At 39.6% G+C, this 15,898-nt stretch overlaps 1 protein-coding gene across 4 annotated transcripts in view; it reads right to left on the bottom strand.

The window, feature by feature from the left end:
- The window catches only part of slc8a2b (solute carrier family 8 member 2b), a 224,316-nt gene that overhangs the window by 19,891 nt on the left and 188,527 nt on the right, over positions 1 to 15,898 (bottom strand). For all 4 annotated transcript variants that reach the window (XM_038284868.1, XM_038284870.1, XM_038284869.1 and 1 more), the window contains 4 exons: positions 15,147 to 15,520; positions 11,283 to 11,386; positions 9,561 to 9,578; positions 217 to 341 (listed from right to left, as the gene is read on the bottom strand). In XM_038284868.1, the coding sequence (XP_038140796.1) occupies positions 217 to 341; positions 9,561 to 9,578; positions 11,283 to 11,386; positions 15,147 to 15,520 (621 nt within the window). The remainder of the gene's footprint in view (positions 1 to 216; positions 342 to 9,560; positions 9,579 to 11,282; positions 11,387 to 15,146; positions 15,521 to 15,898) is intronic.

Below are 15,898 nucleotides of genomic sequence, written 5' to 3'. Positions count from 1 at the left end.
AATAGGAAAAACATGTTCAGAGAAACAAAGATCATTCTGTGGGTTTTAAAAAATCAAGACTTGAATTTGGTGACCAAGCACCTTCAGAACTAATTCCAAAAGATAATATTTAATTATTTCTGCTTTTATTAAATAAACGATATCTAAGGAGTCTCACAAAAGAAGTTCATAACATGGCCTACAGAGGGCAGCACAAGGAAAGGAATGACTATGCACCTTGAACTCATAGGACTCTTCAATGACCACCTCTAAGCGGCTGTGCTCCCCCAGGATGGGTTTCCCCATCTCAGCGATCCTCCGGGCCTCCTCTTCCTCAGCACTCAGCTGACCCTCTGCTGCCTCTGTGGAAAACGCAAAAATACAGAAACAAATGGGATAATGTGATGAGATTAAAGAAATAAAAAGCCTGTTATGTTTTCCCCAGGATCCAGTCATACATTATGAATCACCATTTTGTTGAGAGCTGTGTGTTTGTTTCCCAGGGGAGCATCAGTCTGAATATGTATGCATGCATGAAAGACTCATAAAGAGATGGAGATATGGACCCCAAATCAGTAGTCAGATGGTAAACAGTTGATCTCTACCTTCTGCCAAGAAGTGGCAAAGATAAAACAGGACATATTCAGTTTTATCCTCAAAGCCGGGATCATTTATTGATCTAAAATCTGGATGATGGATGGATAGAAGGAAGGATGGATAGAAGGATGGATGGATAGATGGATGGATGGATGGATGGATAGAAGGATGAGCGGATAGTAGGATGGATGGATAAAAGGATGGATGCATGGAAGGATGGATAGTAGGATGGATGGATGGATAGAAGGATGGATGGATGGATAGAAGGATGGATGGATAGATGCATGGATGGATAAAAGGATGGATGTATGGATGGATGATAGTAGGATGGATGGATGATAGTAGGATGGATGGATAGATAGTAGGATGGATGGATGGATAGATGCAAGGATGGATAGAAGGATGGATGGATAGTAGGATGGATGGATAAAAGGATGGATGCATGGATGGATGGATAGTAGGATGGAAAGATGGATAGTAGGATGATGGATGGATGGATAGAAGGATGGGTGGATAGATGCATGGATGGATGGATGGATGGATGGATGGATAGAAGGATGGATGGATAGATGGATGGATGGATAGTAGGATGGAAAGATGGATAGTAGGATGATGGATGGATGGATAGAAGGATGGGTGGATAGATGCATGGATGGATGGATGGATGGATGGATAGAAGGATGGATGGATAGATGCATGGATGGATAGTAGAATGGATGGATAGAATGATGGATGGGTGGGTGGATGGTTGGAAGGATGGATGGGTAGATGGATGGTTGGATAGTAGAATGGATGGATAGAATGATGGATGGGTGGGTGGATGGTTGGAAGGATGGATGGATGCATGGAGGGATGGATGTATAGAAGGATGCAGGAATGGATGTGTAGAAGGATGGATGGATGCATGGATGGCTGGATGGTAGGATGGATGGATGGATGGATGGATAGTAGAATGGATGGATAGATGGATGGATGGATGGATAGATGGATGGATGGATATATGGATGGATGGATGGATGGTGGATTGGGGAATGGATGGTTTGATGGATGGATGGATGGAATTTTGGATGGAGGGATAGATGGTTGGAGGGATATGCATGGGTGAATAGAGGGATGGTTAGTAGGATGGGTGGTTTAGAGGGATGGATGGATGGTAGAAAGGGAGGGTTTAAATGTTTAAAGGATAGTAGGAGGGTTTGGATAGATGGATGGATGGATGGTTTAGTGGGATGGATGGTAGATGGATGGATGGATGAGGGAATGGATAGAAAAGGATGGGGGATAGTTTGGATGGATAGTAGGATGGAGGATAGAGAAGGGGAAGGGAAGGGGGAGGGATAGGGGTTGGATGGATAGATGGATGGAAAGAAGGATGGATGGATGGTAGTAAAATTAAGGGAAAAAAAGGATGGAGGGAAAGGAAAAGACAAGAGGGATAGTAGGATGGTTTTGGATAGATAATTTGGAGGATGGAAAAGTGGGTAAATTTGGAGGGATGGATGGATGGACAGTAGGTTTGGATGGAAAGAGGGAAATGGATGATAGATGGGGGGGATAGTAGGAGGAGGGGTTAAAAAGAAGTTTTGGGGATGGATAGATGGTTGGATGGATGGAGGATGAATAGAGGGGTTTATTTGGGAAAGGAAGGTTTAGTTGAAGGGGATGGATGAAAATTAGGATAAAGGGGTTTGGATGGATGGATGGATGTAGGTAAAGGGTTTGGAAATGGATGGATGGTTAGTGGATGGGAAATTTTGGAAGATGGAGGGATGGATGGATAGAGGATTGGGGGGTTAGTAGGAGGATGGTGGGGGGGAAAGGTTTGTAGGAAAGGAGGAAAGGATAGTAGTAGGGGATGGATAGATGGTGGTTTGAGGGTTTAATTTTGGATGGATAGTTAAAAAGGATGGATAATTGAAGGGAGGGATGGATAGTAGGATGAAAAGGATGGATGGGTGGATAAAATATTTAAAAAGGGATGAATGGTGGATGGTTGGAGGAAAAGGAAAGTAGGAGGGAATGGTTTAAAGGAGGGATGGAGGGATATTGGATGGATGGATAGTTTGGATGGATAGGGGATGGTTTGGATGGATAAAAGTATGGATGGATGGGATGGAGGGAATGGATGGTTGGAAAATAAAATGGATATGGGATGGATTTTTGATGAATGGATGGAGGGAAGTAGGATGAATGGAGGGGAGGGATGGAAAAAGGGGGATAAATTTGGGGAAAGGGATGGATATTTGGTTTGGATAGAAGGATAGAGGGATGGAAGGGTTTGGATGGAGGGTTAGTGGGATTTTTTGGAAAGATGGTTTGGATGGAGGGGTTTGTAGGATGAAGGGATGGTTTGGATGGGAGGGGAGGGAAATAGTGGGGATGGATGGTTTAGATGGGGATGGTTAATTAATGGGGGAAATTTGGATGGATGGATAGGGGAAAGGTGGTTAAAGGTAAGGTTTGGATGCAAAGGTTGTGGAGGGGTGGTAGTGGATGGGGGGAGGTTAAAAGAAAGGAAATGGGGGGTTAAAATGGATTGGTGGTAGAAGGAAGGAGGGTTTAAGGGTTTTCCCTGGGGGAAAAAAAGGGAGGTTTATGGATGGTTATAGAAGGAGGGAAAGGGATTTTTGGGTTGGGATATAGAAAGTAAGGAAAGGGATGGATAGATGCAAGGAAAGGATAAAAAGGGAAGGAAATGGTTATAAATGAGGGTTTTAAAAAGGAGGGAGGAAAGGAAAGGATGGATAGTAAGGGAAAGATGGATAAAGGGAAAAGAGGGGCTGGATAGAAGGAGGGGGGAATAAAATGCTTTGGGGGGATGGGGGATGGGGGAAAGGATAGAAGGTTTGGGAAGGATAGGGGTTGGATGGTAGTAGGAGGGAAAGATGGAAAGTAGGATGATGGGATGGATGGAAAAAAGGGTTGGGGTAAAAATTTCATGGATGGGGGAGGGAGGGGAATGGATAAAAGGGAAAGGATGGGATTTTCAGGGATGGATATAAATGGATGGGGATAGAATGATGGAGGGGTGGGGGGGAGGGTTTGGGAAGGATGGATGGGTAGATGGAGGGTTTGGGATAGTAGAATGGATGGATAAATGAGGGATGGGGGGGTGGGAGGGGGGAAAGGGATGGAGGGGGGAATCCCATGGAGGGTGGAGTATAGAAGGATGCAGGAATGGATGTGAAGAAGGAGGGGATGGATGCATGGAGGGTGGTTTGGTGGGAAATGGAGGGGAAGGGATATTAAAATGGATGGATAAAAAATGGATGGATGGAGGGAAATGGATAGATGGATGGAGGGGATATATTTTTGGAGGGGGGGGTATGGATGTAGGATGGAGGGATAAAAGGGAATGGATGGTTTGGATAGTTGGAGGGAGGGATAGGGATGGATGGATGCGGGGGTTAAAGGGGGAGGGGAAGGGTATTTAATGGGTGGATAGATGGATGGAGGGAAATGGATATTAGGATGGAGGGGTAATGGGGGATAGTGGGAAATGGATGGATGGGATGGATGGAATGGGAATGGATGTGGGGATGGATGGATAGATGGATGGATAGATGGGGATGGATAGAAAGGATGGAGGGTTTAGAGGGGAAAATTGGATAGTAAAAGGGGGAAATGGATAGATGAAGGAATGGAGGGTTTGGAGGGAAATAGTGGGATGGATGGATAGAGGGGATGGATAGTGGGAGGGGATGGAGGATAGTATTTGGGATGGAAAATGGGATGGAGGGTGGATGAATGGATGGAAATTTGGAGGGTTTGGGATAGATGAATGGTGGTTGGATGTGGGATAAAAATGGTTTGGAGGGGATGGATGGTTTATAGGGGGGATGGATAGATGGATGGATGGATAGATGGATGGATAGTAGGATGGATGGATGGATAGTAGTATGGATGGATAGATGGATGGATGGATGGATGAATAGATGGATAGTAGGATGGATGGATAGATGAATGGATGGATGGATAGTAGGATGAATGGATGGATGGATGGATGGATAGTAGGATGAATGGATGGAGGGGTGGAGGGAAAGGATATTTGGGAGGGATGGATATTTAGGATGGATAGAAAGGATGGGTTTGGATGGTTTGGATGGATAGAAAGGATGGGTTTTGGATAGTAGGATGGAGGAAATAGTTTGGAGGGGGATAGTAGGAGGGAAATGGATGGATAGTAGTATGGTGGATAATGGATGGATGGAGGGATGAATAGATGGAAATTTAAGATGGAGGGAAATAGATGAATGGGTTTGGGATGGATGTAGGTGAATGGGGGAGGGATGGAGGGATAGTGGGTTTGAAGGGGATGGAAGGGTTTGGAATTTAAAGGAAAATTGATGGGGGAAAGGAGGGAAATGGAAAGGGGAAATGGATGGATAAGGTTTTGGTTTGGATAGAAAGGTGGGATTGGGTTGAAAGTAGTAGGGGGATGGAAAAAGGGGATAGGTGGTGGAGGGAATAAAAAATATATAAAGTAGGAGGGAGGATAGATGAAAGGAGGATGGATAGTGGGAAAAAATGGATGGATGGTGGTAGAAGATAAAATGGATGGATGGTTTGGTGGAGGGAATTTTGGGAAAGGGAAAAAAGGAAATTTTGGGAGGGATGGGGATATTTGGTTTGGGGGGAAAGATGGAGGGATGGATGGATGGAAAGTGGGGATGAAGGTAGGATGGATGGTTTGGATAGTAGGATGAATTGGAAGATGGATGGAGGGAAGGGAGGATTATTTATTTGAGTGGTTAGGGATTATTATAGGGAATAATTTATAATTTTTGGGATTTAAGGGGGGGGATTAATATTATATTTATTATTTTTAGGAAAAGGGGGTTATTTAGGGTATTTTATTTTTAAAATTTTTGGGGGGGATAGATTAAAAAATTTTTTAGTAATTTTTTATAATTTTTATTTTATTAATAATAATATATTTTTATTTAAAATTTTATCAGTTTTATATTTTCATGGGGGGATTTTAATAAATTAATTTTTGGGGGGTTTTAATTAATTTTTTATCCATTAGGAAGGTTTATATTAATGGATTTTTATTTTGGTTTATTTTTAATTTTTAATAGGGTTTAGTAGGTTTTATAATTTTTATAAAAAAATTTTAAAATTAATTTTTAATTATTCTTATAATTAATTATTTTTAATATTAGGGTTTTTATATTTTTCATTCATAATTTTTATTTTTATTAAAATTTATTTTGGTTTATATTAATTTTTAATTTTTATATTTTTGGAGGGGATAATTTTTGGTTTATATAATTTTTATAATAGTTTTAATTTTTTATTTTTAAATATTATTTTTTAATATTTTTCCTATAATTTTTATTTTTTAATATTTTTATTAATTATTTTTAATTTTATATTAATTTAGGTAGAGGTTAGGGAATGGTTGCATTAGGGATAAAAAATTTATTTATGGGGGTTTTATTTTAAATTAAACAAAAATTTTTGGGGCCAAAAGGGGGTTTTATAAAATTTAATTTTTTGGAAAATTTTGGGGGAAAATAAATTTGGAATGGGTTATAAATATTATTTCCAAAAAAAACCCCCCCAAAAATTAATTAAAAAAAAAAATTTTTTTTCACCCGAACGATTTTAAATAAAAAACCCCAAAACCTTCCAGAAAAATTTGTTTAGCTTTTATGTTCCCCCCTTTTTCCCCCCCAACCAAGGGTTTTGTTTGTTTCAGGGGTTTTTTAAGGAAAAAAAGTTCCAAAATCTTAGAAAAAAAAAGAAAAAAAAACCCCCTATGGGGACGTAAAAAGAACAGAGCCGGAAAGGGGGAAAATGCCTCCTGAGGGGGGCCAAAAATAGAAACCTGCAGCCAAAGGACTGGCTGCGCGTAAACCAAAATTCCCCGTATTCAGCCCAAACTTTTCATTCTGGAGGCCCCAGTTAAGTTTTATGGTCCATTTGCCAACCAACCAAAACCCCCCACCCCTTTAAAATTTTTAAAATAAAACCCCCCAAAGTCAGGGTTATAAAAAAGGAAAAAAGGGTTTATGATCACCAGGGGGGGAGTTGGGAGTTTCTTTTTAAAGGTTCCCCCGTTTCAGTGTTTGTTTAAAAACATTTATTTAAATTTTTTAAGAAGGAATTCCCCAACCCCTTTTTTCCTTTTCCCAGGTGGCCCCCCTAATGTTTCCCCCCCCCCCCATACCTCCAAAACGAAGTTTTCATTTTTTAAAAATTTAGCCCCCCCTTTGGATTTAAACGCTCAACCCAAAAAACCATTTTCCCCCCCGATCCATTTTTGAATACCATTGGGTGTTTCATTTTTTAAGCCGAGGGGTAAAAGTAAAACCCTGGAATTTTTTTTATTATTTATTTTAAAAAAAAAAGGAATGAGGGGCCCCTTTTTTCCCCCGGCCCCAAAAAAATTTTTGCTTTGATTTTTTTTTTAAATAATTTGCAACAGGATATTTTCTAAAATTTTGCTTTTGGTTTTTTTTTTTCTGCCCTTTAAGCATTTGTGCCCTCAATTTCCAGACAAAAAGACCCCAGTTTTTTTCAAGGCCCTAAACCAAAAAGCGATGGGAAGAAAAAAATGTTGGGTCCCTTCTAGGTTTCTTGAATTTTTTAAATTTTGACATAAGGTTTTGGCTTTTTTATTTTTTTCAATAAACAAACCTGACAAAAAAACCCCCAAGGGGTTTGGGGTAGTAATTGGGTTTACATTTACTTGAGTAACAATTTGAAAATGATTTACTTTTGGGACTAGGTTTGCTGTACCGTACTTTTTACTTGAGAAATATTCTTTTAAAGTATTGCTACTTATACTTGAGTAGACTACTCTGTTCTGCAAGAGAGAAATTAGAACTATTCCAAAATCATGAAAAACAGTCAACAATGGGGTGGTGGGGTTTTGCTCAAAGGGCCCCAAGATGCGGGAGTGAAAAAAAGGCAGGGGATGGGGTTCTGAGAGGTTTAATGGCAGACCAAATATAGCAGAGGCAGAAATCCAAAAACCCAACTTAAAATATGAAACAAACCAAAACTATGGAGACATCAGGGGAAAAAACGAGTCTGAGGAGCCGGGGAGAGACGAGCAGATTAGACAATGCAGCAACGAGAAGGAACCAGCACTGAGTGACTGCAGAGGTGGAGTATTTAAGGAGAACAAAACAAAGGATGGACTAACGAGCTGAATGGGGAGCAGGTGTGGGTGGAACTGGCAAGAGGGAATCCAAGGGGAAAGAAAGCAATCACAAGGGGGCAACAGAGAGTAAATAAAGAATGCTTGAAGATCATGGAAAATAAAAACAAAACAACTGATAACAGAAAACTGAAAACTCAGAGTCACAACAAATAAGAACCATAACAAAACATACAGTAAATAAATATTAAAAGTGGAAGTTCGTCACCTTATCCTAATATATTTACAGTTCACATTGTACAGGTTGGTTTTCATAGTTTTTTGTGTAATTATAAATGTTAAAAGTATTTCTTCTGCACACATTTCTTCTTATATATTAATGACATTTATTTGTATTATTTAGGTATTTTAATCTTTAAAATACCAGAATTAGTACATACAGTCTGTTTGCCAGCATCATTTATAGACAATAAATCTGATGTTAGTGTCCAACAGTGACTCAGTACTCAAGCAGCCTTTTGAATTAATGTTTTACTTTTACTTGAGGAAAAAGTTGTTAAAGTAGTGCTACTCTTACTTTAATACAATTTTTGGGTACTCTTACCTATAATATTGGCACACTGGAGCTAACAAAAAATTATTTATTACTGCAGAAACTCTGGAAAGAGAAGATGTTTGCATTCCATAACTTCACGAGGTTCCTACATATTTCATAATTTTAACAATCCAAACTCCCCCAGAGTTTTTATTCTTCAGTTTTTTGTTTTTATTTCAACATCTGAACATATATGACCTTTTGTTGCTCAAACAGGAGTCTTAAAGAATCCACAAATCACAGAAGATATTTCTGAATCTGACTTCCTACTTTTGGACTGCTTAAAAAAAATCTGTCAATCTTTTTTTTTTGACAAATAAGGATGTTGCAACAAAGTAAAAAACTTTAAAGCATACTTAAGTTTTTTTAATGTTCATAAGTGTATAATGTTTATAAAACTTTTCTTTTTAAAAAAAGAGGGAAAAAAGGTCAGAAATATGGTGTGTATATGTGTGCATATTCTGTATTAAACCAATGTTAAGAAGAAAAAAATGAGCTCAAAAATGTAGTTATAAGACTTTCTAAAACTTATGCAGACATCATAAAGAAAAAATGTAAGAAAGTATAAATATTTGCTCATATTCACAATATCACTATCCAATATTAAAGTTAATGTCATGGCCGATAACTGTTATCATTAAATAACATGTATATATATTCCTTTCTTTTCAACACTACTAATTTTTTTATACTGTACACTAATCCCAACCTGGGCTTCATTACATCAATGGCTCCAGGTTTGTGTTGTGAAACTGAAATGGCAGCAGACGAATTTCATGCTCATTTTAGTGGAAAGGTTTAAGTGATGACGAGAAGAGCGAACCAAAGGGAGAGACCTGACTGAGCAGGAAACCTGAGAAACTGCTAGAAAAGCCCAAAGCCCAAAGAAGAAGTGTAAAATTGGATCCAATTAACATCCAGATGAAGGTTCAAACAGGAGGAAAGAGAGCTGAGTCAGTCTGAATTCATCATCGAGCCCCTTTAATCTGAGAAAAATGTCTTTCTCTTTTGATAATTGCATATTTAGGCCAGTCTTACCAGATTTAATGTGGATTTTTTGGGGGGCTGGGGTGCAGACAGAATACAACGGAGGACATGAAGCAAATCTAATCTGTAGCCTTTCAAAACGGCAGAGAGCCTCTTTCATCGTGTTTCTGACATTCTATATGAATATAATACAGTTGATACGGAAATAATTAGAAGATTAAGTCAAACATGCATTTCCTGAAAAATCTAATGAGGTTTAAACCTTCAGAAGGAAGATTCAGAAGCTCTTACCTTGGTTGAGCAGCAGTGCTGAGGAAAAAAAAAAAAACAGAAAAGTCATCAGTTAAAGATTCTCTTAAAAAATCCACCTGTATAAAAAGTTTAAACTTTAAAAAATGACAATAAATCCAAAAAAAAATAATAATCTTAAGCGCTTCAAGTTTTCCTGTTTTACAGCTATTGCTCTCAGACAATGGAAATTAATAAAGCCGGAAAATCCTGAAATGTTAAAATGACTTTTTTTAAATATTTTTTTTAATATGAAAAAATAAACTAATGTATTAGAATCATATTGTGTTGAAAGAAAATGACTGTATAGCCAGTCTAATAGAGAAGAGGACCAGGGAATAAGAACTGGGACAGTATAAGAAAAAGTATAAATAAATCTAAAAAGGGAGACATCTAAAGCTCACTTCCAATCAGCCTTTTTGTTTCTAACAAGGTCATTTATTAAATTTGATTTAAACCATGATAAAAAAAAAGAATGGTCCAGTTTGAAAACTTTTGAACAAATTTAAAAGGAAGGATATAATCTCCCAAATTCTTAGCTGTTCCTGCCATACCGTCTGGTTATAAAGAGGTTTGTATTTATAGTTCTTCAGTCTTTTTGATGGTTTTCTTTGGTATATCATTAATTTTAATAATCAGCATAATAACCTCCAGCTACATGGCTTAGAACCTCATCTTTACAGCCACTCTCAAACCTGTAGAACCTGTAATCTGGTCAATGTATTAATATGTGGAACCAAATCTGTTTGTGCATCCTTACATTTGTGCAGCAATATTTGTAGATCACTTGGAACACGCTAACATATTGCACGTCGCAAAAAAATAAAGACAAAAATGTGCAATGGTCGTTATTTAGAAACTTAAGGATCAGCTCCTGATCATTTAGCGTTACTTTACATTAACTGAAACCAATACTGCACCCTTAAAAAGTCACCCAGATGCCCTTTACAGGGTCATGGTTCTGGGATACTCTTAGGTCACAACATCGTCCACTTCTACTGAAACACAGTGAGGGCGAATTTCATCTTTTGAGCAGCGGCCCTTAAGGGATGGCATTCTGCAACTCTTAGATGAGGAATCTATGTTCATTGTTGATGCAGCAGTTCAGTGAAGTGAAGTCAAGTGTGATGACAAGGATACTTAAACTATATATCTTGGTTTAAAAAATGTTATGGCATGGTTGGCCATGCTTATCATGTCATGGAACTAGGACCCTGCCACGTTGGTGTTATGGTCTTCTAGTCTGTAACTGAATGCTGACACTGTCTAAGAGAGTTATGGTAAGAAGAATGGGATAACCCTAAATATATGTGGTAGGATTATTGTAAGAAGGGGCCATGGTCAACAAACAGAGCAATCAACGTAGAAAAACTTTTGGAATCCCGGAAAAATTATGAAGAAAATATTAAAAGATAAGGCCTATACAAAACTATCAGAGGTTGTTAAGGAAAGTTCCCACTGTTCTTTTGTAATTTTGTGAGACACTAATATTAACATGATTCATCAATCAAGAAGAGAACTGTCAGAAATTCTGCATTTTATCAGTACACCAGTCACAAACCTTATTAAGGGCTAAGAATCAGGACGTTTTTTGTGCTTTTTCTAAAAGAAAAAATAAAATAAAATGTTCTGACGCTTTTCAGACTGAATATTTCATAACACCATGAGCATATAAAAGTTCCCCAGCGAACAGGAGGAAATCCAATAAATCAAAAAGTGTCTCACCAGAGATTCCTCTCTTTAACCAGCGTGGCTCCTCTAGCACGATGAAGAAGTTTTCGCGTTTTTCATACTCTTCATCATCGATTATCCTCACCTGGAGGATCTGACTGCACACACACAGGTAAAAAGTCAGACTCATTATACAATGAAAACCTCTCATTAAGTGATGACGCAGAGCTAGCAGGTCGCTCGCTGCAGGTTGCTCCTCGTTATCAGAGTGAAAATGGTCCATGCTCTGAGCAGAGCTGGGTTTCCATCTCCTGCTGTCTCTGATCACAGGCAGCTGCTGTGCTGATTGGAGCAGAGTAAAATGGAAGGACAAAGAATCAATAACAGAGTAAAAAATAGATCCTAGAAGACAGAAAAGGTTATGGTAAATATTCCAATAACTACACACGGAGGTTTTTGTTCTCCCCCGTTGGCAGATCTTACGAGAGACGAGACACAGCAGCTATTATCCTGTAATGATGTCAGATATTTAAAAGACATGAGTGTTGATGGCCGCCATTAGACAAGAGGAAGTCAGGGGAAGTAATGATAAGAAAACATAAAATGTCACGTCAGAGAGCAGATTCCTGGAGGGAAACCTTCATTGACAGTCAGCAGTGAGATGGAGGAGGAGGAAAGGAGGGAGGCAAAGGGAGTTTAAAACAGGTCAACAGCCACAGGGGAAACTCGGCAAAGACAGCGGAGAGAGTGATTGTGCAAAATACACTCACTGGCCACTTTATTAGGTACCCCATTCTAGTAATGGGTTGGACCCCCTTTTGCCTTCAGAACTGCCTCAATTCTTCGTGGCATAGATTCAACAAGGTGCTGGAAGCATTCCTCAGGGAGTTTGGTCCATATTGACATGATGGCATCACACAGTTGCCGCAGATTTGTCGGCTGCACATCCATGATGTGAATCTCCCGTTCCACCACATCCCAAAGATGCTCTATTGGATTGAGATCTGGTGACTGTGGAGGCCATTTGAGTACAGTGAACTCATTGTCATGTTCAAGAAACCAGTCTGAGATGATTCCAGCTTTATGACATGGCGCATTATCCTGCTGAAAGTAGCCATCAGAAGTTGGGTACATTGTGGTCATTAAGGGATGGACATGGTCAGCAACAATACTCAGGTAGGCTGTGGCATTGCTACGATGCTCAATTGGTACCAAGGGGCCCAAAGAGTGCCAAGAAAATATTCCCCACACCATGACACCACCACCACCAGCCTGAACCGTTGATACAAGGCAGGATGGATCCATGCTTTCATGTTGTAAACGCCAAATTCTGACCCTACCATCCGAATGTCGCAGCAGAAATCGAGATTCATCAGAGCAGGCAACGTTTTTCCAGTCTTCTATTGTACAATTTCGATGAGCTTGTGCAAACTGTAGCCTCAGTTTCCTGTTCTTAGCTGAAAGGAGTGGCACCCGGTGTGGTCTTCTGCTGCTGTAGCCCATCTGCCTCAAAGTCTGACGTACTGTGCGTTCAGAGATGCTCTTCTGCACACCTTGGTTGTAACGGGTGGTTATTTGAGTCACTGTTGCCCTTCTATCAGCTCGAACCAGTCTGGCCATTCTCCTCTGACCTCTGGCATCAACAAGGCATTTCCGCCCACAGAACTGCCGCTCACTGGATGTTTTTTCTTTTTCGGACCATTCTCTGTAAACCCTAGAGATGGTTGTGCGTGAAAATCCCAGTAGATCAGCAGTTTCTGAAATACTCAGACCAGCCCTTCTGGCACCAACAATCATGCCACGTTCAAAGTCACTCAAATCACCTTTCTTCCCCATACTGATGCTCGGTTTGAACTGCAGGAGATTGTCTGGACCATGTCTACATACCTAAATGCACTGAGTTGCCGCCATGTGATTGGCTGCTTAGATAATGAGCAGTTGGACAGGTGTACCTAATAAAGTGGCCGGTGAGTGTATGTGAAAGTGGAAATCAGATGGATAGCTTCAATCAGAGCTGAGTCATCCTGAGCAGATATTTGGTGAAGAAATTCTAGAAATCAGCCGATCAGATGAAACAAAGGCGAGGATGAGCAGGGGAAGATACGACTTTAGCTATCGTTACAAATAAGAACTCGATACATAAGTTTCAAATTATAGTGGAGCCTTCCTCTAATGCGCAGAAGGTCAGAAATACTCATACAAGCTGAAAGTAAACTAAACGGTGTCAAGAAATGACCTCTAGAGAGATAGGTAGGGAGAAGACACTGGCTTCTGATGTTGATTTCAACACCTAATGCCTCTTAGGTAGCAATAAAATTTTACATTTTGTTTATGGATGGTCTGTTCTTTTGAGAGAAAAATACATTCTCAATGTAGCATTATTTTTTTTTCTTTAACCATTTAACAGATGTTCCATAAGTATAATCACATACGATTCTAGCACCATGGACAGCTCCTACAGGCTTCTATGCCCAAAGCAATGCAACTAATCAGAAATAAAAGATAAAGGAAATAAAGCTGTTCTAATGATGAATCTCTGCTGAGGACAATAACAGGAACTACAGACTGAAAAGGTTTTTCCCAGATTTTTCTCCTATATCCACCAAATGCTCTCTGTTAAATTACATGATTAGCTGTAACACAAGACTTCACCCTAAGTTAACACTAGCTGTAACACTAGACTTTATTTGATAAATATTTATTTTCAATGTAAAAACAACAACTTTAAAATACTGTAAGCAGTTTTATCTTAATCAGTTGAAATAAATTATAGTTACACGGATTGTTGTTGTTTATGCTGCAATGCATTGTGGGTAAATGATGTGTGCTAGATCCTGCAGCGGTGGCTTCATCCAGCCAAAACAGCAAAAAGTATAAATATTTCTCATGGCAGTTAGAGTCAGTCTTCTTAAAGCTGCTTTTTAAACATTTTTAAACAGAACATCTGAGCATTGAACCTTTTCTGGCTTACTTTTAAACTTTTCTGACTCACTTTCACTAGGATACTGTATGTACCTGGGGACTAACAGCTTGGACACAGATTTGTATTTCTTTGCACTGCCCATATCCTACATTGAAAAAATATTTTAAAAACTATGTTTAGTTGATTTATTCAGGAGGAATTGGCAGCATTTTTACAATAAGATTCCTCAGGATTTGCTCTATCATCACTCATTCAGCCAACATTCAATATAAAGTCAAACTCTGTGAGGGTTCCTCCAACCTGTGCAGAGACTTCCCTTAAGTCAGCTTTGATTAATAATGGATGAGACGGCTGTCTGGCAGCAACAAAGGTTAGGATAGAGACAGCAGGGGTCTGACCGGGGGACAGGCAGGGCTGAAGAGGAGGTTCAGAACAGAGGAAGAAACAAGCAAAACAACGAACTCAGCTTGCAAAACCTGCATGTTATTGTTGTAGGCATAAAACACAGAGCAGGGATGTTGAAAGTTATTTCAACAGAAATATCTTATTGTTTTAACATTTAAAGTTAACATGCAGAGGTGTGAAACCTTAATGGGAAAAATGATTTTCAGGACTTTTAGCCTGCTGAGCATCAAATATTCAGTGTTATAGCAAGAAGAGGAACTGAAGTGTTAGAACTAGAACATCTAGCTTTTATTGTCAATGACCGACTCCCTGGTCTGATTGCTGTGCCTGTCCACTCCTGATTTGTACTGTTTTAGTGCCATTTCCACTATTAAATCTCTAAAACATCAGCTGCCTCCATCTCTGCACTTGAGTCCTCATCTAACCTCCACAAACCTGACATTCTTGCTGTATAAAGGCTGTAAATACTGGTCCTTTAGTATAAACAGCATGATGCCAGTCCCTGATACAGTAACAGCATTCTGCAGTAGGAAGCAGAGCTTGTGGACCCTCCTCCTCCTGTGAATCTGATAAAAACTAATTGGACTCACGTGGTTTGGTCATTGGTGAACTCCAGCTCCCCCCTCGCCTCCTCGTAGTCGTCCCCCGCCTTGGCGGTGCCCGACACGGTGTGGTACGGCAGGATGACGGTGCCTCGGGCTCCTGAGTTCCGCACCACTGTCACCTCCATGGTGCCCACGCTCTCGCTCACGCGCACCATGCGCTCGCTGAAGGTGAAGATGCCGGCGTGGTCATCGTCCAGGATGGTCACCGTGGCAACCAGGGGCTCAACCAGGCGAGCTTTGGGGGCGGTGCCCACCTCATCGCTTTCGAACATCCCCTCGGCGTCACCGACCCTCAGGTTGAGCAGACGGACGAAGAAGTGCTCATCTTCCTCGAATATGTCGTCGTCAATTATTCCAACCTACAGAGGCATGGAGGTGGAAGTTTAACGATGCAGAAAAGACTGAACTTTTGATGGTACAAAACTTTAATTTTCAGTAAAGTTTCAGAGGTTATAAATAACTGATATTGGCTGTATAGTGACTTGTTGTTTTCTTTTTATAGCGACTGCTACTCTGGACTACTAAGTTAATGGGATTTAAAACCCGTCATCTTAGATATTACTATCTAAATCTAAGAATAAACCCTCAACAAACTCCTTACTCTTGTCTAACCTATTTAAATAAACCAGATGTTTATAAATTACAAGTTTAGGTTTTTCATTCATGTTTAAAGTCTCTTATCTCCTAAAATCCAGAACATTCAGGCCAATTTAGCAGGTCAGAAGTTTAAACCTGTT

This window comes from Cyprinodon tularosa, unplaced genomic scaffold (assembly GCF_016077235.1).
Source record: "Cyprinodon tularosa strain WSP-4 unplaced genomic scaffold, ASM1607723v1 ctg203, whole genome shotgun sequence".
Lineage (NCBI taxonomy): Eukaryota > Metazoa > Chordata > Actinopteri > Cyprinodontiformes > Cyprinodontidae > Cyprinodon > Cyprinodon tularosa.
This window is presented reverse-complemented; position numbering and strand designations above follow the sequence as displayed.